Here is a 26,769-nt window from a genome sequence, read left to right on the forward strand (position 1 = left end):
TTGTTCCGCTACTTTGAGAAAATTCCAGTTTTGATGCCTGAAGCTCACTTGTGAAGAGGGGAGGGGGGTAGCACACGCTGCCCTTTAAAACAGGCTTTTCTCCAGTGGAGTCCAAACCACTCTCAGCAGAAGGTTAAGTCACAAGCCCTCTTGCAAGGCAGAATGGGCAACACCCCCATTTCACAGAAAAGGTATCTCAAAAGAAAAGCCCGTCATCCAGACTAAAGTGCAAAGCCATGGCCACCAGGCCTCTCGGAAAGGAAAGGAACTGTCCGTCAATGCTCACCATTTACTTTGGGCAGCTTGGCTACATTAAAATGCTTTGGAAATTCAATGTCGTGCTCCTCCACTCAACGCAAGCATTTCTGCTTCCCGGATGCAATGATCTCGCCCCCCCCCCCCCGATGCGCTGTTCCTATGGTTCTCCTGATCCCTTCCCCTAGCCAATTTCATGGGACACAAGAAGGGGAGAGAGGGAGGAAAGCCCCAATGTGCAAACTATAGTACCTGCTCAGGGCTTCTGCAGACAGGATTTAGTAGCTGAATCCCACCTGTTACAGTGCTAAAAACAGCCCCCCACCCAAAGTCCCTGTGCCAAGCAGCCCACAGACAGCCACAGTTGTGGAGTTAAGTTAATGCCTGCCGGTGTCGATGGACAGCACCGGCAGAATTAGCCTCATCCACCCGAGGAAGGCCCGCGGCGCCCTGGTCTCCACGAGCAAGTCCCGCCACCTTCTCCAGAGAGGGGGTTGTAACCTGGGAGAAGAGAGGAGCAAGAGAGAAACCGTAGCATGACTGTTCAAGGAAAAGAAAGGGAGTTACAGCGCAGTTTCTTGAATGACTTGAAAATGTGGTCCAGGCATTTGGCTCTAACCTCACTTTTGAAACCAATTACAGTGGTGCCCCGGAAGTCAAACAGAATCTGTTCTGGAAGTCCGTTTGACTTCCAAAACATTCGGAAACCAAAGCACGGCTTCTGATTGGCTGCAGGAAGCTCCTGCAGCCAATCGGAAGCCGCAGAAGCCCCGTCAAACGTTCAGGTTCCAAAGAACATTCACAAACCGGAACACTCACTTTTGGGTTTGCGGCGTTCGGGAGCCAAAACAGAAGAGTACCAAGGCATTTGGGATCCATGACACAACTATGTTTCACTCACTTTTTTCTTGGCTAAAAACAAAGCCAAGACAGCGAGTGGAATCCATCCAGCTCACTGTCTTGGCTTCTGCCAAAGGCGCGCACAGCCTGTCCCAGCTGGAGAGGTTGCGCGCGGCTAAAGAGGAAGCCAAGACAGCCAGCGGGATGGATTTTTTTTTCTTGATTTCCCCCCCTAAAAACTAGGTGTGCCCTATGGTCCAGTGTGCCTTATGGAGCGAAAAATACGGTAAGTGTGGGACCCAAAACCTTGTTTGCTGTTAAACAGACTTGGAACTTACCAGCACCTCGCAAAGGTTTCCTGTTGGGTTTTGGCTTTGGGGCAGCAGCCGCTGCAGATGCTCCAGGCTCAGGTTCCTGCTGTTTAGAGGAAGAGTTGATTCAGCAATTTTAGCTCATTCTCAATTTTGAATGCAGTGGTACCTCGGTTTTCGAACGTCTTGGAAGTCGAACATTTCGATTTTTGAGCGCTGAAAACCCGGAAGTAAATGTTGAACGGCTTCTGCTGAGTTTATTTTCAATTTTCTCTGTTGAATTTGCAAACTACCATTTGAGCCTTGGCTTTCAAAAGTTTTGGAAATCGAACAGTTTTCCAGAACGGATTACGTTCAAAAATCGAGGTACCCCTGTATATTTGTCCCTCCCTTCCCAAAAGACCAAACCAACCTGATTCTGTTTCAGGGTCTCCTTATAACTTTTGCCTTCCTGCATGCTTTCCCACATGACTATCTTCTGCCTTCTCTTCTCTTCTTCAGCCTAAGGAGAAACAACAGATTTTAGATTATTTTAAAAAGCCTGATAACAAAATGTAGCTCAGACCTACACCAACTTGGATAAGCCACCCAACTGAACGTGCATCTAGCATGTGCCAACTCAACTGCTTTGATCTGCAGAATTGGCACTTTTATCAGCGCCATGTAACATTCATTCTGCAGTTGCAAGGAATGTGGCAGTAGCTAATCTCTGGAGCTTCCTGCCTACTGATAAGAGGCCGGTGTCTTCACTGTACTGTTTTCCATTCCTGCTAAAAAACACCCCAACCTTTTTTTATTTAAGCAATCCTACTCAATAAAGTAGGAGAAATAAAGAAAGGAGCACGACAAGGCTGTATATTGTCTCCCTGCTTATTTAACTTATATGGAGAATTCATCATGCGAAAGGCTGGGCTGGATGAATCCCTAGCCGGAATTAAGATTGCCGGAAGAAATATCAACAACCTCAGATATGCAGATGACACAACCTTGATGGCAGAAAGTGAGGAGGAATTAAAGAACCTTTTATTGAGGGTAAAAGAGGAGAGTGCAAAATATGGTCTGAAGCTCAACATCAAAAAAACGAAGATCATGGCCACTGGTCCCATCACCTCCTGGCAAATAGAAGGGGAAGAAATGAAGGCAGGGAGAGATTTTACTTTCTTGGGCTCCATGATCACTGCAGATGGTGACAGCAGCCATGAAATTAAAAGATGCCTGCTTCTTGGGAGAAAAGCAATGACAAACCTAGACAGCATCTTAAAAAGTAGAGACATCACCTTGCCAACAAAGGTCCGTATAGTTAAAGCTATGGTTTTCCCAGTAGTGATGTATGGAAGTGAGAGCTGGATCATAAAGAAGGCTGATCGCCAAAGAATTGATGCTTTTGAATTATGGTGCTGGAGGAGACTCTTGAGAGTCCCATGGACTGCAAGATCAAACCTATCCATTTTCTTGGGCTCCAATACTTTGGCCACCTCATGAGAAGAGAAGACTCCCTGGAAAAGACCCTGATGTTGGGAAAGATGGAGGGCACAAGGAGAAGGGGACGACAGAGGATGGTTGGATGGTGTTCTCGAAGCTACCAGCAGGAGTTTGACCAAACTGCGGGAGACAGTGGAAGACAGGAGTGCCTGGCGTGCTCTGGTCCATGGGGTCACGAAGAGTCGGACACGACTAAATGACTAAACAACAACAACTCAATAAATGTAAATCTTATCATGTATATTTGTTTTTTAAATACTATTGATTTGATCTACATTTCTATAAATGTATATTGTCACTTTGTTTTTAATGTCTGTTGATGCATCACTGTATTCTTATGAATATTTTATACTATCAAAGTGCTTAAGAGTTTTATTTTCAGTTGATCATGGTGCATATAAACCTTATTAAATAAAGCAAGCACAGCTCTCCAGCCATGGCAGACCTTGGATCAGCCTCCTCTCTCCACTGCAAGCCTGAGACTTGAATGATAAGGGACCTGGGAAGCCACAACAAACAGCTGATTGGGTCATAAGGTGTGTAAGCCTGTTTTAGGTAGACAGAAACAGAAAAATCTGCAACCAGGTCCTAGAGAGGCAATGCTTAATTGCAACATCTGCTACCTAAGAGGGTGCAGAGTTGTTTGACGAAGCCATGCAGTGTTTTGCTTTTGTGGCAGTGGAGCTTGTTTTCCAGAAAGTATCCTAGATACAGGCTGAATAGCCAATATGCAAGGTCTACAAAATGATACACCTTAAAAAGGTAAAACAAACGCCAGTCAACATATTTTAAAGACACAGGGAACTCCCCTGCTGTTGCATTCAAAGGATAACTCTCAATCCAGTAAGAGCCTCTGTCTGGTGGCAGAGTGTCCCTTCTCTCAGCTACAGGGAAAAAGTACCGAGCAAAACCAGACTGTCCTGTCTTCATTTGAGCAGGCTTAGAAATGATAAGTAGAGAGTTGGAGCAGGCAGGAGCAGGCACAAATGGCATGGAGAGGCCACTGCAGCCATTCACTGCAGTGCTACTCCTTTCAGGGCTGGGCTCTTGAAAGGGAGCGAGTTATATAGGATGGTTGCCACCAGGCCCAGTAAGCTTTCTGGGGCATGATTTGGAGATACAGGCTCTTCAAAACAGCCGCAGACACACGAGTGATGCGCTCATCAAGGCCAGCACAACTTCCCCCACCCCTACCCCTGAAAGGAAAAGCATCACCAGCCACCATCTACTTTCCTCAAATGCCTTTGGCCCCCAATGTAGCATCCATACATTCGAGGGTGGGATCCAGAGGCACCAGGGCAGAGAGGAAGAGGGGCAGAGACGGTGGCCACTGCAGGGATCCTGCCTGGAGTTTCTCCTTTCAGCGCCAGACACTTACAATTATTTCCCCACCCCTAAATTGCAAAACCTGATGTCCGCTCTAGTGGACTTCTCGGGGCCCATGGCATTTGCCCTAACATGCCGGGTGCGATCAGTGCCACTGCCTTTGCATGCAGTTCTCGCCATGGCCACATAACCTGAATCACTCATTCTTGGGCAGGCAAAAGTAGCTTGGCTGGGCAGCGAGAGACTGCACTCAAACAGTTCACCAGTTCTTTTCCCCCGCAGGAGGGAAGGAGTACACAAAAGGCCAACACAGGGTAGGGTGCTTATTTTCCCTGGAATGCAAGGAGTTGGCAAGCCCATGAGTCAGCAGAGTTTTACCAAACATCGGTTTGACTGTCAAACACAAGGCTACCTGGCTCAAACAGCATTACCTTCTTCTGTTTTTCTTTGAATTTTTCCGCTTGCTCGTTCAACTCTTCTTGCATGCGCAGACGGGCTGCGAGCAGAGCTTCCTGTCTTCTCACCACAGCATCGGGTTCTAAACCAATCACAGAAAAGAGTTATCAAAAGCTGAGATCACAAAGTAGTCCAAAGAGGCTTGAGCTACTTTCATCCTGTTGGATATCCTCTTGTCTGTGTGAGAGAGAAACATTTTTTTCCAGAAACAGAGAAGAAGTTTCAAGAAGCAACATAAGGCTGAGATTATTTTCTCTGTGCAAGGACATTTTTCATGGGAACTGTTCTTTGTACATGCAGAGTGGGACAGGAAGTACTGATAACAATGGTTCTGTGGAATTTGTTGTGTCTCTTGCTTGCGTCTTGCGGTGAGAGAAGAAGATAGAGAGGCTTGGACTCTTTGCCACCAATATGCTTTTATATCTGTCAAGTAAACCTCTACATCTGACCGAATCTTTATGGTGTCCATGAGTGTTTACTGCCTACTGAGTGTACCTTCAACCCCAAAGACGATTCCAGGGCAGGAGCTGTGTTGAGATATAACTCTGCTGAGTATGCATACTGGCACAAAATGCACAGTGAAAGTGATGCCGGACCCAATCCTTCTAAATCATCCACCAGAGGTTGATGGATTGATCCAACTGTCCCAATATAAGCCAATCCCAACTTAGCTATCTTTTCCCGCAATACCATTCAGAAATAATTAGTTAACCCCCTCTGCATTATTTGACTGGTTTACCTGAATAGTCAAACTGAAATCTACAATTCACTAATTGCAGAGTCACTCCTGGCCCTTTCAGATGTTTGTTTTGTTAACAAAGCTTGCAGGAAGACCAGATGCCGGCTGCTGTCTAGAGAACAGGGACATTGCTTCTGCACACTTCTGAAAACCTCCTGGGTCCCCTTCCTACAGCAAACCCCCAAAACGTTCGGGGACCCTCCAAAGAATCACCTGGCTGAAGGGGCAAAACACCCACCCAGGCCCAGGTGTGCCAGGAAGATACAGGTGACTCCCCACTTTACACAGGGGTTACGTTCCGGGTCCCCATGTGCATAAGCAAAATTGTGTAAAGTGGGGAGCACCCTCTAAACACAATTAAAACACCCTCTCTGCCGCTTTCTCTTCAATCCATACCAAAAATACTGTATCCAAAAATATCTACAACTAGAATTGAAGCTCTGGGGCTGGCTGGAGGCCAGAAGGTACGCAGGAAAACAGCTGCTGTTCTACCCTGCATATCAGCTGTTAGGTCGGGGAGAACAGGCACACTAGATGCCTGCCTTCTCGTTGTGATCCATCAGACCTCTGTGATGGGAACAACTAACAGTGCTGCTCTGGGGTGATCTTAGTGAATGAGCTGGGATGTCATTCATTCAAATGGTCCTTAAGACACCCTGGATCCAAGCTGTTCCAGGTCCAGGATACCTTAGCCCTTATATCCCAGCTCATTCATGAATATCATTAGGAGGAGAAACTATGGCCTGCGTGTGTGTCACACGTAAGCTGTGCACACAGATTTAGCTGTGTGAAGTTTTATGGCATGTGTGTAAGTCACTCTGTATGGCAAAACAGTGCAGGACAACACATCCTCTCCCAATCCCATACAAACCAACAGCTGCTGCATCCAAGCGGGGCCGCCTCTTGTCTCGAAAGCTTCGCGAGAGCTTTTGTATAAGAAGATAGATCGCAACGGAGCTGAGGAGGATGTACCACCCATAGTCCGCAAAAAGTGAGCCCACTGGAAGAGAACACAAACAGATACAATAATTAGGCTTGGCTGAAGGGCAGCAGGAGCCAGCGTAATGCCCATGCGATGCTGATGGACTCTCATCTGTCCCCATCAGAATGTCCATTGGATAGGGATGGGAAGTGAAGTCCAGCAACCACTAAAGAGGCACACAGTCTCTTGTGCACTCTTGTAGTTACTGGGGGTTAGAGAACTTCCCTGTATCGGGAAGTTTTTTAAATGTTTGATGCTTTATTAAGTTTTATATATTCTGTAAGCCAGCCAGAGTGGCTGGAAAAACCCAGCCAGATGGGTGGGGTATTAAATAAAAAAATTATTATGATTAACTCCTACTATATTCTTTCATGAGACAGTTTCCTGAGCTTCTTTAGAGAAGTTTCCAAGCATCTTCCTCAAGGGGACAAATAATTTTGTTACACAGAAGTCAGCTAGCTCTTCGGTCATTTTTTATAACTGATTTGAGGCTGCAATTTTGGCCAAAACCCAAAGTGTCCCGTTCGAAATTTGAACAGATACAGTTGGTGGGAAGGAGTCGGCGGCAGCTCTGCCTGCAGCCTCCTGCACACCACCAAGATCTGCTTCAGAGGGTTGGTGGTGGCACACACCTGAGCAGAAACAGCCAAACCATTCACTCATGTGTCATTGTGCAATTTCTAGTTTGCCTCCTGCTCAGGTGACTTTAATAAATTCCTGACTGACTCAATCACAGTATAACTTAAAGATAGCTTCAAACATTCAATACCCAACTGATCACTGCGTTCTGCAGGAGAGGGCAACTTGCAGATACCATCTTATCAGTAGGTCTATTCAACACATTATGTGGTGGTACTTACCCGTTGGAGCTTCCTCTTGTTACATATCAGAAAAGTGACATCTCTATAGTTTTTTGTGTCGGTTTCCTCTTCCAAAAAAGCCTTATAAGTCAAGATTCTTATACATGCACTAGTTTTAACTGAGCTTTAGCCAACATTGTCTGTAGTGCAGGTCCTCTTGTATTAGAGAACAGGTGAGTTTTAACGCTGCAGAACAGACCGCACAAGCTATTGTGCAACATATTTAGCAGTCATCTACTCCTGTATTCTTTTGTGCAACAATGTTTCATCTGTTAGTGCTACATTGGATACACCCTATTTTTAGATATGCAATAGTTTTGAATATACTTTTACGGTATTGTGAAGTCACTTTGAAATGCTTCATAGGAAGCAAATTCATAAATGAAATAAATTATTTTGCTTTCAACATTTTTATCCTACTTTTTAAACCCGATTCCAGCCATCTTGGCTACAAAGTGTCATAACGTAACATTAATAAACACAAAAAACACAAAACCATGAACTCCCTACTCACTGGGACTCAAAAAAAGGGGGGTGGGGAGAAAGAAAAACAACAGCTGGAAATTAGTCTAGAACTAGGATGACAAGCATGCTAGTTCCACACACCTAATCCACAAACTGGAGAGATAGCTCCTGAAGTGAGGAGCCTGCTCTGCATATTCCCCCCACAAGAAACATTTAGTTTGCTAGAAAACCAGGAGTCTAAAATGCACAGCGTTCCCTCATGAGTACAAAAGGCCCTTGGAGGCCAAAAGTCTTCTCTGACGTGTAGAAGGTGGAGTGAATCTAGCCTGCTCTCCTTTATCATGTGAGCGATCTAGAACACCTGAATGCAGTTGCAAGTTATCAAACAGATTAAAGGCAAAAATCTCATCCAAGAGGCAGGGGATAAAACTGGTCAATTATTTTACCAGCATGATACAAAGCGCTGTTCTGCTAACGCAGACTTCCACTTGCGCAAGGGAACTTTCCACTACTCTCCTCTGTAACCCCTGCTCCCTACTCCAAAATCTACCCCAGAGAGATGGTGGAATGCCTGGAGCAGATTTTGAAAGTATACAGGGAGAGGAGAGGAAGGGGAAGTCCCACTGCATGAGCAGAACGCCACATGCCCAGTGTTGGCTCCAGCCCTTAATATGAACAAAGCAAATAAATCATAAACATAATAAATCGTAGCCACTGTAAGGTGCCATTTGTAGATTGCTGCATGTCACTTTGAGAGCCACCCTTGGCTGAAAAGTAGGCCATAGGTACAATGCCATATTACACGGTACATGTGACACACAGTACATGATGTGGCACTTTTGTCTAGGTCTCATCTGAGCCTGGATGGGGGATTGCCTGGGAACGCAAAATCCCATTAACCAAAGATATAAACTAAACAAATACTTAGTACACCAAAAATAAAAAAAACAGAGGCAGAAGTACCTACAGGTTGCTTGATACTGCATGTATCGAGGTGGCATACATGGTTCTCCCCCTCCTCATTTAAACCCTACAACAACCCTGTGAGGTAGGTTATGCTGAGAGACACTGTCTGGCCCTAGGTCAACCAGTGAGCTTCATGGCTGAGTGAGGGTTTGGATAAATGAGATGGTGGAGGCTTTGCTGCATTTGGAGGTGCTAGCGGTGGCAACTACTTTGGTGCTTTTTGCAGCGTTACATCCAAGCTAGTACAGCAGAACGGAGGTTGCCATATTGCTTGCCCATGATTCCAGCAGGTGCAATGGAGACTTCTGCCACATCCTAACCCACCCCCACCCCCGCATACAGGATTAGGAATTAGCATTGCTCTACTTCAGGCATCCCCAACCTGCAGCCTTCCAGATGTTTTGGCCTACAACTCCCAGGATCCTTAGCTAACAGGACCAGTGGTCAGGGATGATGGGAACTGTAGTCCAAAACATCTGGAGGGCCGAAGGTTGGGGATGCCTGCTCTACTTGTACCTGCATTCTCTCGCTTTCCTCCTCCCTTTCCATTCCTTTCCCCTCCTGTATCATATCTATCCAATTGTAAACCTTTGCAAACCTCCACGGAGCGCTTAGAACACTACAGCAAGCCAGCAAGCAAACCAGTTTTTATTTATCACGACATAGGCTTTAGGAAGCTGCCTTACAAAAAGTCAGACCATTGTTGGCCCATCCAGACCTGTGTTCACTGCGCTGGGATTTCAGACAGGAATTCTCTCACAACCTTGCTTTGGAGATGGAGGGCACCTTCTGCACGCGAAGCAGAGGCTGTACCACTGACAGCTACAGACCTCCCCCTGTGACAGATTGCGAGATTAAGTCGTTGAGAAGACCTGTAAATTCACCTGCCTTTTGAAAAGGTGCCACAAAACGCAGCTGCTCCTCTACAGATCGACAGGCTGGCGATTTAGCACCCATAAACAACGACGACCCCTCTACTTTGTCCCCAGACAGCACCTGACAGTTTTAAGGTAGGCTATTCCTGAAAATGGAGGCTCTTCAAGGGCCGCTTCCTGGCCCCTCCGCCTCAAGAAAGCCATATGCTAATCCCCTTTCCCCCCAGAGAACCCCTCACCTGTCTGCTGAAGGAACTGGACCCCTTCCCGCTCCAGGGGCGGATTCCCCTCTTGCGCTGCCCCCAAATCCATCTCGCAGCAGACCCGGAACTGCAACTGACCCTCCTCCCCGGCAACATCCGGGTCCTGTTAGCCGTAATCACCACGCCCCTTTCGTTAACTGTCCAATGAAAAAACCGCAGCTCCGAACTCCAGTTCCGAGCCAATGAGGGCGTGGAGAAGCTTAAGCCAATCAGGAAGAGACAAGAGGGGGGGAAATAGTGCTCCTCGAGGAAAGTGGAGGCGACAGGAGGGAGGAGCTACAGCCAATCCGGAAAAAGGGGAGGAGCGAAAGTTAAGATGACGGGGCAAAGTTTTGAAAGCGAAGGCAGCCATCGCGCGGCACGCTTTGCTAGGGAATAAGGTCTATGGCAGGGAGCGGGGCTTACTCCAGAGGAGACCTGCACGGGAAACAGCACAAAGCCTTTGCAAAAACTCTGGCTGCGGCGTTTGCGACATACTTACTGCATAAAACTGAAATAGCACTTGATTGTATTTTTTCTTTAAAAAAACACCCTCAACCCTCCCAAATTCTGCGAAGCAGCAGCAGGGGCGCCCCCTGAAAGCTTTGAACCGCAACTCCCATGATGATTAGCCCAGGCTCGGGCTCGGCGCTCGCGGGAATTGTAGTTCAGCACCTGGAGGGTAGCATGTTGGGGAAAGGGGCCAACTTGAAAGAAATATTGGGGGGAAGGCAAGCCCACAGCGCATAATCGATCACATAACACGACACACGCACGCCCTATTTGAATGGCAGTGCCTATCAACTTTGGGGGGCGGCCTCCTTAAATATTTTATGGGGGAGGGACCTCGGCCCCTAGGAGCTGGTTCCTGTGATTATGGGGAAAAAGCGTGGGCGTAGCCAGGATTTATGGGGGAGGCAAGTTTCATGTTAGGGGGACAGAACCTCAGATAAGTATTTTTATTGATTTACTCGATTTGGGGGGGGGGCAGCTGCCCCCTGCTCCCCGTTTCCTTGGCTACGCCCATGGAAGCAAGACATGACTTTAGAATGATCCTGGAAGGGGCGGGGGCTCTGGGTTCACCCGCCCCATCGCTGGGCTGGGCTGGGCTTCAGGCACAAGTAGCGTAGGACGGGTCCAGCAAGCAGCTAGTCTCGAGCAGCGCCGGGCGGCTAACCAGACGCAAGGCGAAGTTTGCTCGTCTGCAGCCGGGCTCCGCAGGCAATGGGTCCCGGCGGTAGGAAGCGAAAGGCGCCTCCTCCCGAGGACGACGGCGGCAGCAGCAGCAGCAGCAGCAGCAGCAGCGGTTCCGAGCAGGAGCCGCCGCCGCCGCCTCCCATCTCTCTCCTGCCTCCGGAGCTGCTGATCAAGATCTTCGAGTACCTGGACGACGAGGACCAGGTCCAGGTGTCGCAGGTGTGCCGCGACTGGCAAGCCGCTTCCTACCAGATCTTGTGGTGGCGTTCGGAAGCCCCCGTGTCCCTGTGCCATCTCCGCAACGACCCGTCGATGTTGGCCAACATGGCAGCCTGGGGCATCCGTCGGGTGCGGTTCGTGATGACGCCCTGTGTCACCATGGGCTTCGTCAGCCAGGCAACCAGCACCCCCGAAACCTACAGCGAGCTGTGCCGGGCTTTGCGGGCCGGGCTGCCCTCCCTGCGGGCGCTGAACATGACCGGCTGCCCATCCGTCACCAAGAGGAGCCTGGCGCAGATTGGCAAGCATCTGAAAGGCCTGGAGGAGCTGGTGCTGTTCGGGTGCAGGCACGTGAGTGACGCGGGCCTCCTGCTCCTCAGCAACAGGCTGCTGCACCTGAAGAAACTCAGCCTGGACCACTGCAACCTGGTCACCAACGTGGGCGTAGGGCACTTGGCGGGCATCACAGCAAGGGGCTGCCTGCAGCTGGAGTGCCTCAGCCTAGAGAACTGCGACAGACTCAGCGATGTTGCCCTCCACCACGTGGCCCAGGGCCTCCCCCGCCTGCGCTACCTTAGCCTCCGCTTCTGTGGGGGCATCAGAGATGAGGCTTTGGTGCCCCTGTCGCGCCTGACCAGGCTGAGAACCCTCAACCTCAGCTTCTGCCAGAGAATCACCGATGTGGGCGTTGGGCACCTCGCGGGCATCACTGCCGACGGCTGCCTGGAGTTGGAGGAACTCGACCTGGCGGGCTGCGGCCAGCTCAGCGATCATGCCGTCCGCTACGTAACCCAGGGCCTCCCCCGCCTGGTCCACCTCAGCCTCCGCTTCTGTGGGAATATCGGGGATGGGGCTCTGCCGTCCATGTCGCTCCTGAGCAGGCTGAAGAGTCTCAACCTGAGCTTCTGCCAGAGAATCAGCGACGTGGGCATTGGGCACCTTGCGGGCATCACCAGCCGCGGCTGCCTGCAGCTGGAGGAGCTCGACCTTGAGGAATGCGAGCGGCTCACCAATCTCACCTGTCGGTATCTGGCCCAGGGCCTCTCCGGCTTGCGCCACCTCAAACTCTGCTGCTGTGAGAAGATCAGGGACGAGGGGCTGCTGTTCCTGTCGCGCATGAGGAGCTTGAACATCCTCGAAGTAAGCTACTGCAATATCACCGACGCGGGAATTAGGCACCTGTCGAGGGGGTGCTTGCCCCTTTCAACCTTGAACATTACCTGCTGCGAGACTCTGGGAGACGCAAGTCTGGCTTATATCGTACAGGGCTTGGGCAGGCTGCGCAAGCTCTACCGCTGTGGTTGCAACTTCAGCCTCGACTGCATTCTAGAAATGGAGCAACAGATGCCTCGACTGTCGATTCTCTGAGGCTGATGCTCAAAACAGCTGTGTAATCTGCCAAACAGTTTGTCTACTGACGCAGCTCGGTCAGTAGAGCACAAGACTCTTAATCTCACTGTGAAGGAGACCCATGCTGGACAAAAGATTTCTGCATTGCAGGGGGTTGGACTAGATGACCTTTGTGGCTCTTTTCCAACTCTACAATTCTATTATTACTGTTGCTTTTCACCAGTGCCTTTCCATTTTGTATTTTTTCCAATAAAAAGCATGTGAAAACTAAGGGCGTTTGGTTGTTTTCTCCTCTATTCTGCAAACCATTTTAATTTTGTGTTGTGTCCTTTCAAATGGTATGTCTGAGGTCATTAAGAGATAAAAACTTTCTTTTTAGTGATTTGTAAGTTGCCCTGGAAGCCTTTGGGGGGGGGGGGCCGGGAAGCAGGATTTCTTTAAAAATCGAAAACAATCCCTAATTAGGTATTACTTCAGTTGCAAAAGTATGCAATTAGCAGACATCTATTATTCCATGCTGTGCAACTGCTTCTACATTCCTGATGTCTTACGACAAAATAAAAAGTTTGCCAACCCTTTTGAAAATAAAACAATACTATGAAAAAGCGCACAGAAACTGAAAAACAAAAAAACAAAACCTGAAATCACAGCACCTTCACGGGTCCAGGAATTTTTGGCGCTACAAGTCTGGTGCTTAACACACTTACCTGGGAACATGCACATTTTGTTTGTAGAAACAAATATATTTTTAAAATAAAAATATTACCATGATACAAGAGCATGAGAAAAGCCCTGCTGGATCAGGCCAAAGACCTATCTAGTCCATAAGATGCTTCTGTGAAGCCCAAAGGCAGGAGCAGAGAATGAATGAATGAAATCTTTATTTGCGTCAGCCATTGGCCATAGCAATAAAACAACAATACAATATACAAAGAATAGAAATAAAAAGTCAATTATATAAAATACTGTGGCGTTTGCCCTCCTAGGTGTGTGACATCATACTGGGTTCATAAGGAAAGGGTTAACTAATTGTAAAATGACTAACCTATAGGAACCCAAGGGGAGGAGTTCGAATTCAAGTTCGAGTTGTTAAGAAGTCAGTCTGGAGTTAGAGAAGAGAGAGGGAGGATAAGTCTGTGGGTTGGGCTAGTCTGATGTGAGAGAGCGAGAGAATCTGTTAAGAGGAGTCAGACAAACAGTTGAGATAATCAGTCAGAAGGTATTAGGAAGGTATAGGCCGGTAAAGAAACTAAGGTTAAGAAACTGACAAGAAAATTATCCGAGAAACCATAAACTTGTTAATGCTTATAAAATAAACTTGTTTATTTGGTTTAATTTTAACTGTCTGGACTCAGTGTGTACCCGAGAGTAATGGGTTGGTGGCAGCGGGGAAGCAAGCACAGTGGTGGCACAGGGATAAATAGACCATCAAACGTCCGGGGACCCTGTGTGATCACCACAAATACATTTTAGGGTTCTGAACCAATAGTCAAATACAGTCATATCTCAGGTTACAAACACTTCAGGTTGTGTTTTTTCAGGTTACGGACGTGCCGAAACCCAGAAGTATTGGAACGGGTCACTTCCGGGTTTCAGTGGCCGCGCATGCACAGAAGTGCTAAATCACGCTTTGTGCATGTGCAGAAGCGCCGAATCGCAACCCGTGTGCGCGCAGATGCGGCGCTGCGGGTTGCGAACATGCCTCCCGCATGGATCACGTTCGCAACCCGAGCGTCCACTGTAGTGGATCTTATTCTGAGTGCCCCAACTAAAAACCTTGCAACCTTGATCTGCCAAGAGAAAGGACAGTGGCAGTGGTTCGGCGACCCAGAATAGACAATAAAATAGAGGTGATAATCTCATTCCTCAAGTCTTTATAAAGAGTGCAAGCTAGAAGGGCACGCACCAATTCAGTATTGCCATCTCCACAGGGACATAAGCGTTTTTCGCGTGGAATCCTTTGGGGGGGGGGATACTGTGGCAACCAATGGCAAATTTTGTGGGCCTGGCGTGAGCCTGATCCAAATACTGATGCAGGATCCGTTTGCCAGTGCTTCCCATCACCTGCCACTCTTTGGGTGATCATGGGATGTGTGGCTACATGGCTCTAGGCTTTGGCCCTGGCTGCGTTACTACACAGAAGAGATGGAAGTTTTCGTTTGTGGCTCATAGCCCCATCCCAGACAGGACAGAAGAGGCTAGGTCAAGCCACAAGAAGCCCAGAGATCTAATGGTTGAGGGAGTCCCATCAATAAGAAGAACTGGCCCCTCCCACAGCAAGTAAAGAAGAGGAGATACTTGCAATGTTACCGCGTTCATACCCAGAGCATTTGCCAAATAAAGGGTGGCAGCAGCAGGCCCTTAGACACTAAAAATGGGGAAACTGCAGCCACTGACTTGATTTCACATGGGGTGGGGGCGAATGGAGGAGAGAAGAAACAATTCAGAATTCCACTGAGAATGATCTGTCTCTCCCCAGGCAGCTTCCCGGGTGCAGAGGAAGTAACATAAAACCCTGCCCACTTTTAGCTCTGGCTCCACTTACAAGCTACAGCCCTGTCCACCAACAAAATGTACCTCCCACAAAACACCCCCTAAGGGAATCTGGACCTCCACAAAAAAGAGTGTTCGGGCTGAATGATGGGGGTGGATTATAATAAGGTGGATTCACATTCACACATCCAACACTCACCAAGGCATGTAACAGAAGCAATGCAGACGTTCTGGCTGACATTTGTGTCAAAATAGGGGTCAACCTTACCTTCTCTGAGGTAATAACTGCTGTAGTATAGTTATTGATTCACACTTGTGTGCATGAAAGGCCTAACCTGAGCCCTGAGCTTAAGTTGCCAGTGTGGGTGTGGCTTAGCAGGTTCTTAGAGTAGGGTTACCAGTCGTCCCCGGATCTGCAAATCTGTCCCCTGGAAATGTGGCAGTGGCAGTAGCAGCCTCAGCAGCCTGGAAGTGCAGTTGGCTCTGGCTGGCTTCAGGAGCTGCTCGCTACCGCCACCACTGCCGAAGGGGAACCAGGGACGTCCAGTGGTACAGATCTCCTGCCCTCTTCCCCCTTTGTTTTGACGGATCAGGGGAGGCTTGGGAGTCACGGGTGGGCAGGTGTTGCCCAGGAGGGGCACAAGGTGCGTGGTTTCTCTGCCAGGCAAGGTGCAAAGCCCTTCTTTTGCACCCTGTGATACATAAATGCAGAGTTTTTTTTAAAAAAACTGGGCAACAGCCGCCCACCCTTGACTCCCGAGCCTCCCCCCAATCGGTCAAAACAAAGGAGGAGGGGGGCAGGAGATCAGGGGAAGCTCAGGAGTCAAGGGCGTTAAAAAACTGCGCATTTATGTTTCACAGGGTGCAAAAGAAGGGCTTTGCACCTTTATACAATATGCATGTGTGCTTGGGCCCAGGGTCTTTTGCCTCACCATCCCCACTACTGACTCCCTGTTGCTACTCAGCTTCCCAAAAAAAGTGTCCCTGGATTCATTGAAAAAATCTGGTAACTGTATCTTAGAGGCCTCTCTTCCAACACCTTTCTTCTCTGTGATTTCTGGAACAAACAAGAAACTGTGTGGCCATGGCTCTCTGCAAGTGAACTGCATCTCTCCAAAAGGAAAGTTTTTAAATCAACAATAGTTCACATGTAACCTCCTGGTATGGAGGGCAAGTGCAAACTATGGCTTGAAACTTTAGATGTATTGGCACCAACTTTAGATGTAATGGCACCAACACACGCACTTAGAGGTGGGACGGTGGTACACAGAACATAAGGCTGAAATAATATTATTTTAAAACCAACTGTTTGCACCAAATGTTATGCTGCGTTTAGGAAAGAAGTTTTAATTTTACTTCAAAATGTACAGTATAAAAAATTAACAGGAGTGATTCTGAACAAAAACTACAAAAAAATAATGATTCCACTTCAGCAATCAATCAAAAGGCTTTGACAGACAATGGTACAGAGTATTCTGCAGACTTCCCAGATGCAGAAAAATGCATTTTAGGATCCATTGGCAATTGAATCTTCCTCCATCTCTTCTTCAGCCTCATCCATAGGGCCTAAAGAAAAGAGCACAATTATTTTAATCATTCTCTCCACCACAAATGTGAAGCTGATGATAAGGAGTGACTGTACAGGTCTGCTTTATTCTATGGAAGTATTCCAAAGATGGGCTTTTGATGCTTCAAATTTAGCTCACTAGCATTAAGTGCATTTGCTGGTTCTTAACTTGTTTGCTTCCTCATGCTGCAATAATGGCCATTCTACTAACTACTGCTGCAAAGAAATATTTAATTTTGCATAGCTGCCTTTTCTAGGCTATGGAAAATCCTAGCTTTCTTAAAACTTCTAGCTGTCTAAAAATCAGAAGCTGCCTTATACCATCTTGGCTGTGAGTCCTGGAAGACCCGCTCCCTGCCTGGCAGGCCTTTTCCCACCTGGCCTGGGAGGGCAGGGTTGTGATTGACTCCAGCTACAAAAGCCAAGGCTGCTGAACAGATTCTTGGGCTGGGGTATTGTTTGGCTGGTGGCAGGGGTGTGTGTGTGTTGCTGTTATTGACTTCTGACAAGGGCCAACTCCCCTGCGCGGAGAGGAAGAAAGAGAGAGAAAAGGGGCAGTCCAACCTCTGTTCTAAATGTCCTGCAAGAATAAGGGTTCCAACGATATTCCTTACCTGCTTTGCGATCTCTGCCAGGTATCTGACCAGCCTGCAACAGACCCTTCAGCCTCTCTACTTCAGCAAGTGTTGTGGCATTAGCAATGGCATTCTTAAAGGGAAAAATCAAAGGTCACTTATGCAACACTGTTAACATTAAATTCAATGCCTGTTTCACAAAAATTGAACTGTGCCTATTACAACAGTGCTAACAAGACTGGTCTGAACACCAAGGAAGAAGAAGAAGAGTTTGGATTTGATATCCCGCTTTATCACTACCCGAAGGAGTCTCAAAGCGGCTAACATTCTCCTTTCCCTTCCTCCCCCACAACATACACTCTGTGAGGTGAGTGGGGCTGAGAGACTTCAGAGAAGTGTGACTAGCCCAAGGTCACCCAGCAGCTGCATGTGGAGGTTCCCCAGATTACGAATCTACCACTCTTAACCACCACACCACACTGGCTCTGAAAACGATTCAGCATGTCAAGAAGAGTTCAATTCAATTCCAGCTAGAGGGTGACATTTTATTACCTATTACATTTTAGCTGTTCCTCCTTAGACAAATACATTTTTAACCTACTGATATCTACCCCTAGCTATCAGACTGTGTTGATCTGGCCACTTAGAAACTTGAATTTTTGCAATAAGGTGCAAGACAGTTATAGTATGTTTACAAAATCTGAACTCTTTATTTGCAAAGGAAAGCTACGCAAACTATGTCAGTACCTGAAAAACAAAGCAATGTGGCACACTCAATACACACATAGATAGATCTATCTTCTGGAAGTAAATGACAGTGAATGTTTTTCTTGGTAGATTCCTCCCTGTACAAGTCTGAAAAACATTACCTTAATAGCCTCCACATCTCCTGGGGAAGGGCCCACCTTCTTTTTGTCACTTGGCAAGCCAGCCCCTGGGTTGAAACTTCAGAAGGAAAAAAGACGCCTTGTTAAAGTCAAAGAGTTATTGTCATGCTTCTCAAGCTTCCAAAGAGAAGTCCCCGGAAGCACCAATTTCAATCAGGTGTAGTATCTTATCTTTGTTAACAAACTGATACAATCAAGTAATAGCTCCTTCAGAAACACCAGCAGAGTGACCTTCCCACATCCCACCCTTTTTAGAGCCTTTTATGAAAAAAATATCAATCGGATGTGTTGTTCAAGCTGCTAGCTTGGATGTTAAAACTGTCAGGGTTCATAATGTACTTGTCGAGAAAAAGAAGCAATGATTGCCATTCATCAACTAGGCAATTTTGGTGCTAACTAGCGCACCGACCACTCAATTTTCTTACAGCCCAAGAGTATTTACAAACTGGCTGTGGTGTTTCTGAAGGAGACTGCCAGTTTAAAGTGGTTATCTGTATCTTACGTTTTTGCTCTCCTGGCAATATCCTTTGCAAGCTGTGCACCCCGCTTGCCCTTGAACATTTTCTCTGCCTCCTGACGCTCCTACAGCGATACCACACACACAGAGTTAATGCAACATTCAATAGAAGCATGTATACGGTGCATAGCTCCTGTCTCCCAAAAAGAAATGGCACGGTGATGTGCAATTCTTGAAAAAGCAAGGTAGCATCAAGATGAAGCCTTAAAAGTTGGCCCTAGTGAAACCTATAACCCTTCACAAGAAAGATCTATTTTCCATTTAGCTCAGATGGCAAGGGAGTCCACTGAGATTTTCCCCACCACGCAATAGTTCCTGTCCATTAATTTCACTTCAAAAACAGTATGAAGTTGATTGAAGTCACAGCCAGCAGGCAAACTAGAGTTTATTTGTTACACAAGAAACTACATTTAATCTCAAAGCATATTTGATAAGACTCTGCTTTCTTTCCTCCAGCCACAGCTGCGGGCAGGGAACAGACACCCCCACATTTCTAGGAATTACCTACACAGAAACTATTTCAAGTAAATGGAACACACAATAAGATATATACTAAAATGCTTCAGCATGTTTATCGTCCGAAAACTGCTTCAAGCTTTCATTTAGGCTAACATTTGCTGATTGGTGAGGAGAAGGCAATCCTGTATTTATGTTAATAATGATTCAAATCTAAAATACAGTTCCAAATAAAAAAGCTTCCGGGCTTATGACTGCAGATTCATAAATGTGTTTTCATGATATCTGTATGGTCATGAGAAAGGCATTCAGAATTACATTTGCAGAGCCAGAGCCATAAACAAATGTCACAGTCTGAAAATGCGTTATAATGAGAAAATTATGTTATACTATAGGCACGAAAAGAAAACTCAAGTAGTAAACATTTAAATGCATGGCTTCTCAAAAGACAAATTCTTCACAATTGCCAAAACACTTACTTTTAATTTCACTTTTTGGAAATCCAGGACTCTGACTTGTGGGACCTTGAAGATGACATACAACCTATAATGCTTCTTATTTGTCACTGGATTCCTTAAAATACTGAAGGGAGGAAAAGGAGAAACATATTTACACAGTTCAAACAAAGGCACTGCTGAAGAGGAATGTTTTGGCACAACATTCCCTATTGCCAAGTGTCTTTTCCCCTTCATCTCCCAGGTTCTTACCAATGTTGGGAATAATTATTTTTAAGAGGCCAGACCAAATGGCAAGACCCTAGTCCTGCCAACCTCTTAACCATGCTTTGGTCCACCAGCCACTTTGAGGACCAAGGTAAAAAGCCGAGTTGCTTGACTAATTAAAGGGAGATTAATAACCAAAAGTAACCTGATTACACTATTTGATGAAGAATAAGAGCTTTGATTGCTGTCACCGTTCGTGGGTCACTGATGTCAGAACTGCTCTCAAATTTAATTTTATTGGAGGCAGGACCTACTAATCTGCTACGTGTTAATGCATATCTGTTTGTGATGCTCATGAACATAAAAGTTTATGCAAACATTACAATCAGAGACAGGAAGACGTGACACCTATTTCAAAGACCTAAGATATCCGGTGCCATCTATGAATCAAAATATTATCTGATAAGTAAACTATATGAAGCATAATCTTTTCATTTTCATTTCATTCTGAAAAAGCCTCAGCAAAATGTTAAAAAATGAACTATGCAAATGTTAATTACATAAAATAAACATGGATCCCTTCAATATATAATTATTTATCGCATCATACTTTTATTATACTCTCCTCTTGTGAAGAAGCATCACTCTGTGGTAAGAATTCACATCTAAAGACCCCAGGTGTACATTTTTATTATTTTAATAATGTTTCAGCGTTTCACTTTCTTTGCATTTAACTGTTGGACAGAATGTATTAGGCTTGAGTTTTGTGTGTTCTCATTTGTGAGACTCTCCCGCCTACGCTGCATTCCATCTCTCCTTATCTGACCTTGAAAGCAGCACAAATGGCAGGATGTTTTCATATGAGTTAGTACCAGAGTCTTAATCAGAAATCCTTGGAAGCTTCCTGAAAGATAGATGGAGAAACGTCAGCAAAGAATGATAATAGACTAGGCTGCCAGGGCAATGTGGGACATCCAATACCCAAAATGGGCAAAAGGTCTAGGCACTGCTGGTCAACCACAAGGCGACAGCAGGGGGAGTGGAAAGCAGGAAAAGGCCATACATTTTTTCTGTTTCATGACCTGTAACCTTTCCTGACGTATGTGAAGATGTTTTATGAGTCTTCGTTTGCTGCGTTTGAACTACTATATAAGCTTTTGCTCTGAAGTGCCTCGGAGCAAACCCTCTCCACTGGCACTTTGGGTTGAGCTCTATTGCAATAGATACATAAAATAAATAAAAACGCGGAGTCCCTAAATCTGGATGCTGGACTTGAAACAGTTTCCTTGGTTCTGTGGTTCATTTAAAAGGTGGTCCCTCACCTGGGTAACAAACAGTGGGGGTGTAGAGGTGAATTCTTACCACAACTCCACACTCGGAAATCCCTAGAGAGCTTTGGGAAAACAAAGCAAGCCCTCTTAGTTCTATTAAGTGTTGAAGGCTTCAGGGAAAAAAATATTTGGCAGATCTTGTTGCCAACCTTAATTTATAGGACAGACATTTGGTAAGGAAGGCATATTATAATATTTGATCACAAAGGTGAATTATCTCATACCTCAGATATGTTAGTGATTTGACAGTTGCCAAAGGATCTAGATCACCCTGAATAAGAGAAACAGAAATGTAGTTAAAGCTATGTTAATATACGTTTTCCAGCTCACACTGAGGCCCCTTAACCAAGAGTTAATTATACTATAAAATGAGGATCATTGCATGCATTTCAAACTTTATAGCTTAAGAACAGTTAGGCTTAACTCACTATGTGAAACATGTTAAACACACTTGTCTCAGTTGTATGGCTTTACACTGTAAAAGCAAGACAATTAAACCTTAGTGTCTTTCCATTCAAAAATTCACCCAGAACAGAAGCAACAAAAGTTATTTATGGAGTCAGTTTACATTCTAGGGGATTTATTTTCAACTGATTTTTTTCACTTGGTTACTGAGCTCTTCTCCAAGGGTGTGTATGGCTTACTACACCCAACCATATTGTATGTAGATGCTATTTCCAATTGGACATTGCTTCTCTCCACATATAAATGCACCAAAAGAAAAATCTGTGATCTTATACGGAGACAATATGTGCACCATTTTCCTATACAGTGGTACCTCAGGTTACAGACGCTTCAGGTTACAGACTCCGCTAACCCAGAAATAGTACCTCGGGTTAAGAACTTTGCTTCAGGATAAGAACAAAAATCGTGCTCTGGCGGTGCAGCAGCAGCGGGAGGCCCCATTAGCTAAAGTGTTACCTCAGGTTAAGAACAGTTTCAGGTTAAGAACGGACCCCCAGAATGAATTAATTTCTTAACCTGAGGTACCACCGTACAAATATCAATGGCAAAACTGTGTATTAACAAAATACAGTGTCTGATTAAGAAATAATTTTAAGTTCAGGTTTTTCAGGTAGTTTTGGATCATAGAGCTTATTTGTTTAACTTTGCTTTTTCTAAGCTCAGGCAAGCCTTTATGGCCATTTATTTTCAGACCAAGCAACCAGCCAAGATTGATGGTAGATATCAAAGGACTGCCATGCTGACTGAAGGCAGCAGGAGTCCATTAACATCTGGAGGGCCACAAGCTTCAAACTGTTGTTTCTGAAGCTGGCTTGTTTAAACTTAGCAGAATTTGTTACAAATCACAATCTCTAGGTCATTCGCAATGATAAACTGTGATCAGGGGAAAGCAAAATTTAACTGCTGCCAAGGACTCCCGGCTGCATGGAAGGAAGAAATGGGAGAGCAGTGCTGTTCAGGGTCATCTTGCTCATGCATGTAGCACAAAACCATGGCTTAATGTTGTGTGCAAACCTGGGTCATTTCTTTATTTTAAGCAACAACATGGAAACAATATTCTGAGTAACATTTCACTGGTATTATCTGCTACATTGCAACTGCTCTCAAGAAGTCAGAATGGGTAAAATCTTCACTGAGAAAGTTGCCTCATGTAATCAAAAAAAAAAGGCAAGAAAACCCTATCTTAGAAAATTTGGGGCCTTTCTAGTGATTGCGTGTATGTCATTCAATCATTCCAATTTCTTTCATCCTTTATTTCACTTACCAATTCCATGATGTTATTGTTGGTAAGAATGAGCTCCTTGAGATTTGGTAAAGACTGTTCAAGTCCCTCACCTATTCGGCTAAAAAAAATAAAATGGGGGGGGGGGGGAGAGCCATCAGAATAATTATTATCTTGGAAGTTGTAAGTCCTCTTCCCCAAACTTCAACTGCTTTTAAACTTAGACTTGAATAAGTGGTACAAGAAGTAGAGTATCGAGAACTGCAGCCAAGGAGACCTCAAAATTGCAGTTGGAAAGACACTCACCTTAACCTGTTGTTATTCATCAGCAATGTTTTCAGTCTTTTCAGCAGAGGAAACCCATCTAACTTCCGAATCTCATTGTCAGAGAAATCGATAGCATCAAACTGGTCCAAGGTAGCGCCCAAGTTCTCAATCACAGGGATCTTATATCCTGATGATGCAACATGGGACAAAAACAAACAAACTATAGTGCAGGAGAAATATATACTTCAGTTATGCATTAGACAACACATGAAAGAAAACTATCACCTCAGTGTTTCTTACAACTATCCTGACAATTCTGAGAGGATGGACTTGGGGTTACTCAGTGAAATTGTGTGCCAGCAGTTTTAGGATAGGCAGAAAAAAATAGTACTTCAAAGCACTCAATACTAATTCGTAGTTCTCACTGCTACAAGTCATGTTAAATAACGGGTGTGCCTTTGCTCACAGGTAGAGCACATGCTTTGTTTGAAGGAGGTCTCAGGTTTAATATCTGGAAAATTCAGGTAGGGCTCAGAGAGGCTTCTGTCTGAAACACTAGAGAGTCACTACCAGTCAATGTAGAAGCAACACTGAGCAAGATAGACCAATGGTCGGCTCAGTATATGGCAGCTTCCTTTGTGGTAATAGCAGTGGCGTAGCGTGGGTTGTCAGCACCCGGGGCAAGGCAAGTAATTTGCGCCCCCTAACCCGTGGAGCCAGGTAGGGGCAGAGAGCTGCGAGTGCGAGCGCGCCCCCCCCAGATGTTGCGCCCAGTGCGGCCGGCCCCCCCTGCACCCCCCACGCTACGCCACTGGGTAATAGCCATTCTCTTAAATTGCTTTAAAAAAGCAGGCTCACAGAGGGAAATTCCATCAACAGTTAACAGCTGCAACAGCTAATTAAAAGGTCTATTCTTAAGAAATTACTCTAGATGCCAAATACTTGTGGGAGGGAGGGAGGGTTATTAGGTGTTTTTGTTTTGCTTTGGTTTGTATTCTGTGTTCCCATTTTGCATTTTTATGTTGTGATCTGCCCCGTGATATACAGATGAAGAGTGGTATACAGATTTAATAAATTAAAATGAATACTAAACATGACGGTGTAAGGGTCTTCATTAGCTCCTTTTGAGTTTCCTGGAACTGTGTGGATGGCCTCTTATTAGAGACTGTATATATATGAAACGGGACGTGGGTAGCACTGTGGGTTAAACCACAGAGCCTAGGGCTTGCTGATCATAAGGTCGGCGGGTCGTTGCTCAGTCCCTGCTCCTGCCAACTTAGCAGTTCGAAAGCACGTCAAAGTGCAAGTACAGTGGTACCTTGGGTTACAGACGCTTCAGGTTACTGAAGCTTCAGTTTACAGACTCCGCTAACCCATAAATAGTACCTCGGGTTAAGAACTTTGCTTCAGGATGAGAACAGAAATTGCGTGGCAGTGGCGCAGTGGCAGCGGAAGGCCCTATTAGCTAAAGTGGTACCTCAGGTTAAGAACAGTTTCAGGTTGAATGGACCTCCAGAACAAATTAAGTTCTTAACCTGAGGTACCACTGTAGATAAATAGGTACCACTCCGACGGGAAGGTAAACGATGTTTTTGTGCGCTGCTCTGGTTCGGTAGAAGCAGCTTAGTCATGCTGGCCACATGACCCAGAAGCTGTACGCTGGCTCCCTCGGCCAGTAAAGCGAGATGAGCGCCGCAACCTCAGAGTTGGCCACAACTGGACCTAATGGTCGGGGTCCCTTTACCTATCTACAGTACAGAGGTACCTCGGGTTACATATGCTTCAGGTTACAGACGCCGCTAAGCCAGAAATAGTGCTTCAGGTTAAGAACTTTGCTTCAGGGTGAGAACAGAAATCGTGCTCCGGAAGCGCGGCGGCAGGAGGCCCCATTAGCTAAAGTGGTGCTTCAGGTTAAGAATAGTTTCAGGTTAAGAACGGACCTCTGGAACGAATTAAGTACTTAACCCGAAGTACCACTGTATATGCAACAGGGTTCTTCTTACATTAGCATCTGTCCATTATTTTGAGGGTGCCCACCGAGCCAACTTTGCTCCTTAAGGCCCAGGTGACCTCTGCGGCATTGGGCTCCTATTACCACCAGCTGCAACAGGTACGCCAACCACCCCGTCCAGGACAGAGGCAGCGCGACCCACGTGGGCCACCTAACGTGACCCTCTTGAGCCACCGTCCCCCGACTCAGCTCCCCCTCCCGCTTTGCCTACTGCCCGCGCGCTTCAGGCCTACTAAGGCCAAGCAAGCGCCGCGCGCTTCCCGCTCCCAGGCCGCCGCCGCCGCCACCACCACCACCACAAGGCCGAGACCCTCACCGCGCAGGTCCAGCTCCCGGTCCCGCACGGCGTTTGTGTACTGCGCCGCCTGCTCGATGAGCTCCGCCGTCAGCTTCACCATTTTCGCTCCCCGCGGCCGCCGCACACCAAGAGAAAACCTGAGCGGCACGCCGACGGGGGAGCCGAATTAATACGCATGCGCCGGCCGGCTGCGCAGCCCGCAGAGCCGAGTTGCCGAGCCACGTAGACAGGGGGTGAGTCGAGTGCCGAGCGGCGCCTTCGGAGAGACGCTTGCTCGTCGCCATGGCGACGCTTTGAGTTCTGGGAGGCCTGCCGAGGCTTTTGGGTCCAGTTGCGCTTACACTTGAGAAGAGAAGCATATGGCGCCCGCTTGGTTAGACGCAGTTAACTAACGTGCATTTAGCACAGTTCTGTGCATACTTGCAACCAAATTCCTTTTAGCACAATTCTGTGCATACTTACAACTAATTTCTGTAGCACAGTTCTGTGCATACTTGCCACCAAATTTCTTTAGCACAGTTCTGTGCATACTTACAACTAATTTCTTTAGCACAATTCTGTGCATAAGGTAAAGGTAAAAAGATCCCTGACCATTAGGTCCAGTCGTGACTGACTCTGGGGTTGCGGCGCTCATCTCGCTTTATTGGCCGAGGGAGCCGGCGTACAGTTTCCGGGTCATGTGGCCAGCATGACTAAGCCACTTTCTGGTGAACCAGAGCAGCACACGGAAATGCCGTTTACCTTCCCGCCAGAGTGGTGCCTATTTATCTACTTGCACTTTGACGTGCTTTCGAACTGCTAGGTTGGCAGGAGAAGGGACCGAGCAACGGGAGCTCACCCCATCACGGGGATTCAAACCGCCGACCTTCTGATCGGCAAGTCCTAGGCTCTGTGGTTTAACCCACAGCGCCAGCTGCGTTCTGTGTATACTTGCCACCAAATTCCTTTAGCACAATTCTGTGTATACTTACAACTAATTTCTTTAGCACAGTTCTGTGCATACTTGTCACCAAATTCCTTTAGCAGAATTCTGTACATACTTGCAAGCAGGTTCTTTTGAGCTCAGAAAGGCTGCTCCTAATTAAGCACACGTACAATTCCACACATACTGAATGTTCCAACTGACCTCTGGTTTGCAGTCCTTGCTCCTGATGAGTTCTTGCTGTTTTATCCTTATTTTGTCATTTGGTGAGTAACAAGCACCAGAATAGCCCCGCTGGATCAAACTGATGGTCCGTCTAGTCCAGCATCCTGTTCTTAGATTGGTTATCCATATGCCTCTGGGAAACCCACAAACAGCATGGCAGAACAAAAATCGCTCTCCCCAGTCATGATCCCCAACAACTGGTATTCAGAGGCAATCCTGAGCTAGATGGACTATTGGTCTGATAGCATAAAATGTTATGTCATGTCTTGATTGTAGCAGTTTTTCTGGTGGAATTAAATGAATTGA

General features: G+C 46.4%; 3 protein-coding genes across 4 annotated transcripts; 1 reads left to right on the plus strand and 2 right to left on the minus strand.

Annotated features, from left to right (window-relative positions):
* Positions 1-274: 274 nt before the first annotated feature.
* Positions 275-9,951, minus strand: SELENOS (selenoprotein S). Of its 2 annotated transcripts, none has more exons than XM_080981413.1 (6): positions 9,797-9,951; positions 6,281-6,409; positions 4,646-4,752; positions 1,819-1,908; positions 1,434-1,509; positions 275-756 (listed from the first exon to the last, which is right to left on the minus strand). In XM_080981413.1, the coding sequence occupies exons 1-6, from the start codon at positions 9,867-9,869 to the stop codon at positions 677-679; spliced, it is 555 nt and encodes a 184-aa protein (XP_080837539.1). In that variant the 5' UTR covers positions 9,870-9,951; the 3' UTR covers positions 275-676. The 2 variants fall into 2 exon arrangements, with proteins under 2 accessions (XP_080837539.1, XP_080837538.1); XM_080981412.1 differs by having other exon boundaries at positions 1,434-1,512.
* Positions 9,952-10,794: 843 nt separating this feature from the next.
* LOC308462611 (F-box/LRR-repeat protein 14-like) lies at positions 10,795-12,836 on the plus strand. Its single transcript, XM_080980420.1, has one exon. The coding sequence runs from the start codon at positions 11,024-11,026 to the stop codon at positions 12,581-12,583; it is 1,560 nt and encodes a 519-aa protein (XP_080836546.1). The 5' UTR covers positions 10,795-11,023; the 3' UTR covers positions 12,584-12,836.
* A 3,549-nt stretch (positions 12,837-16,385) lies between these two features.
* Positions 16,386-25,493, minus strand: SNRPA1 (small nuclear ribonucleoprotein polypeptide A'). Its single transcript, XM_080980552.1, has 9 exons — positions 25,335-25,493; positions 23,047-23,194; positions 22,783-22,861; positions 21,278-21,324; positions 19,540-19,642; positions 18,590-18,669; positions 18,070-18,145; positions 17,240-17,333; positions 16,386-16,624 (listed from the first exon to the last, which is right to left on the minus strand). The coding sequence occupies exons 1-9, from the start codon at positions 25,414-25,416 to the stop codon at positions 16,566-16,568; spliced, it is 768 nt and encodes a 255-aa protein (XP_080836678.1). The 5' UTR covers positions 25,417-25,493; the 3' UTR covers positions 16,386-16,565.
* Positions 25,494-26,769: the final 1,276 nt, after the last annotated feature.

The sequence above is a fragment of the Podarcis pityusensis genome, assembly GCF_964106645.2.
Source record: "Podarcis pityusensis genome assembly, chromosome: 14".
NCBI classification, from domain to species: domain Eukaryota; kingdom Metazoa; phylum Chordata; class Lepidosauria; order Squamata; family Lacertidae; genus Podarcis; species Podarcis pityusensis.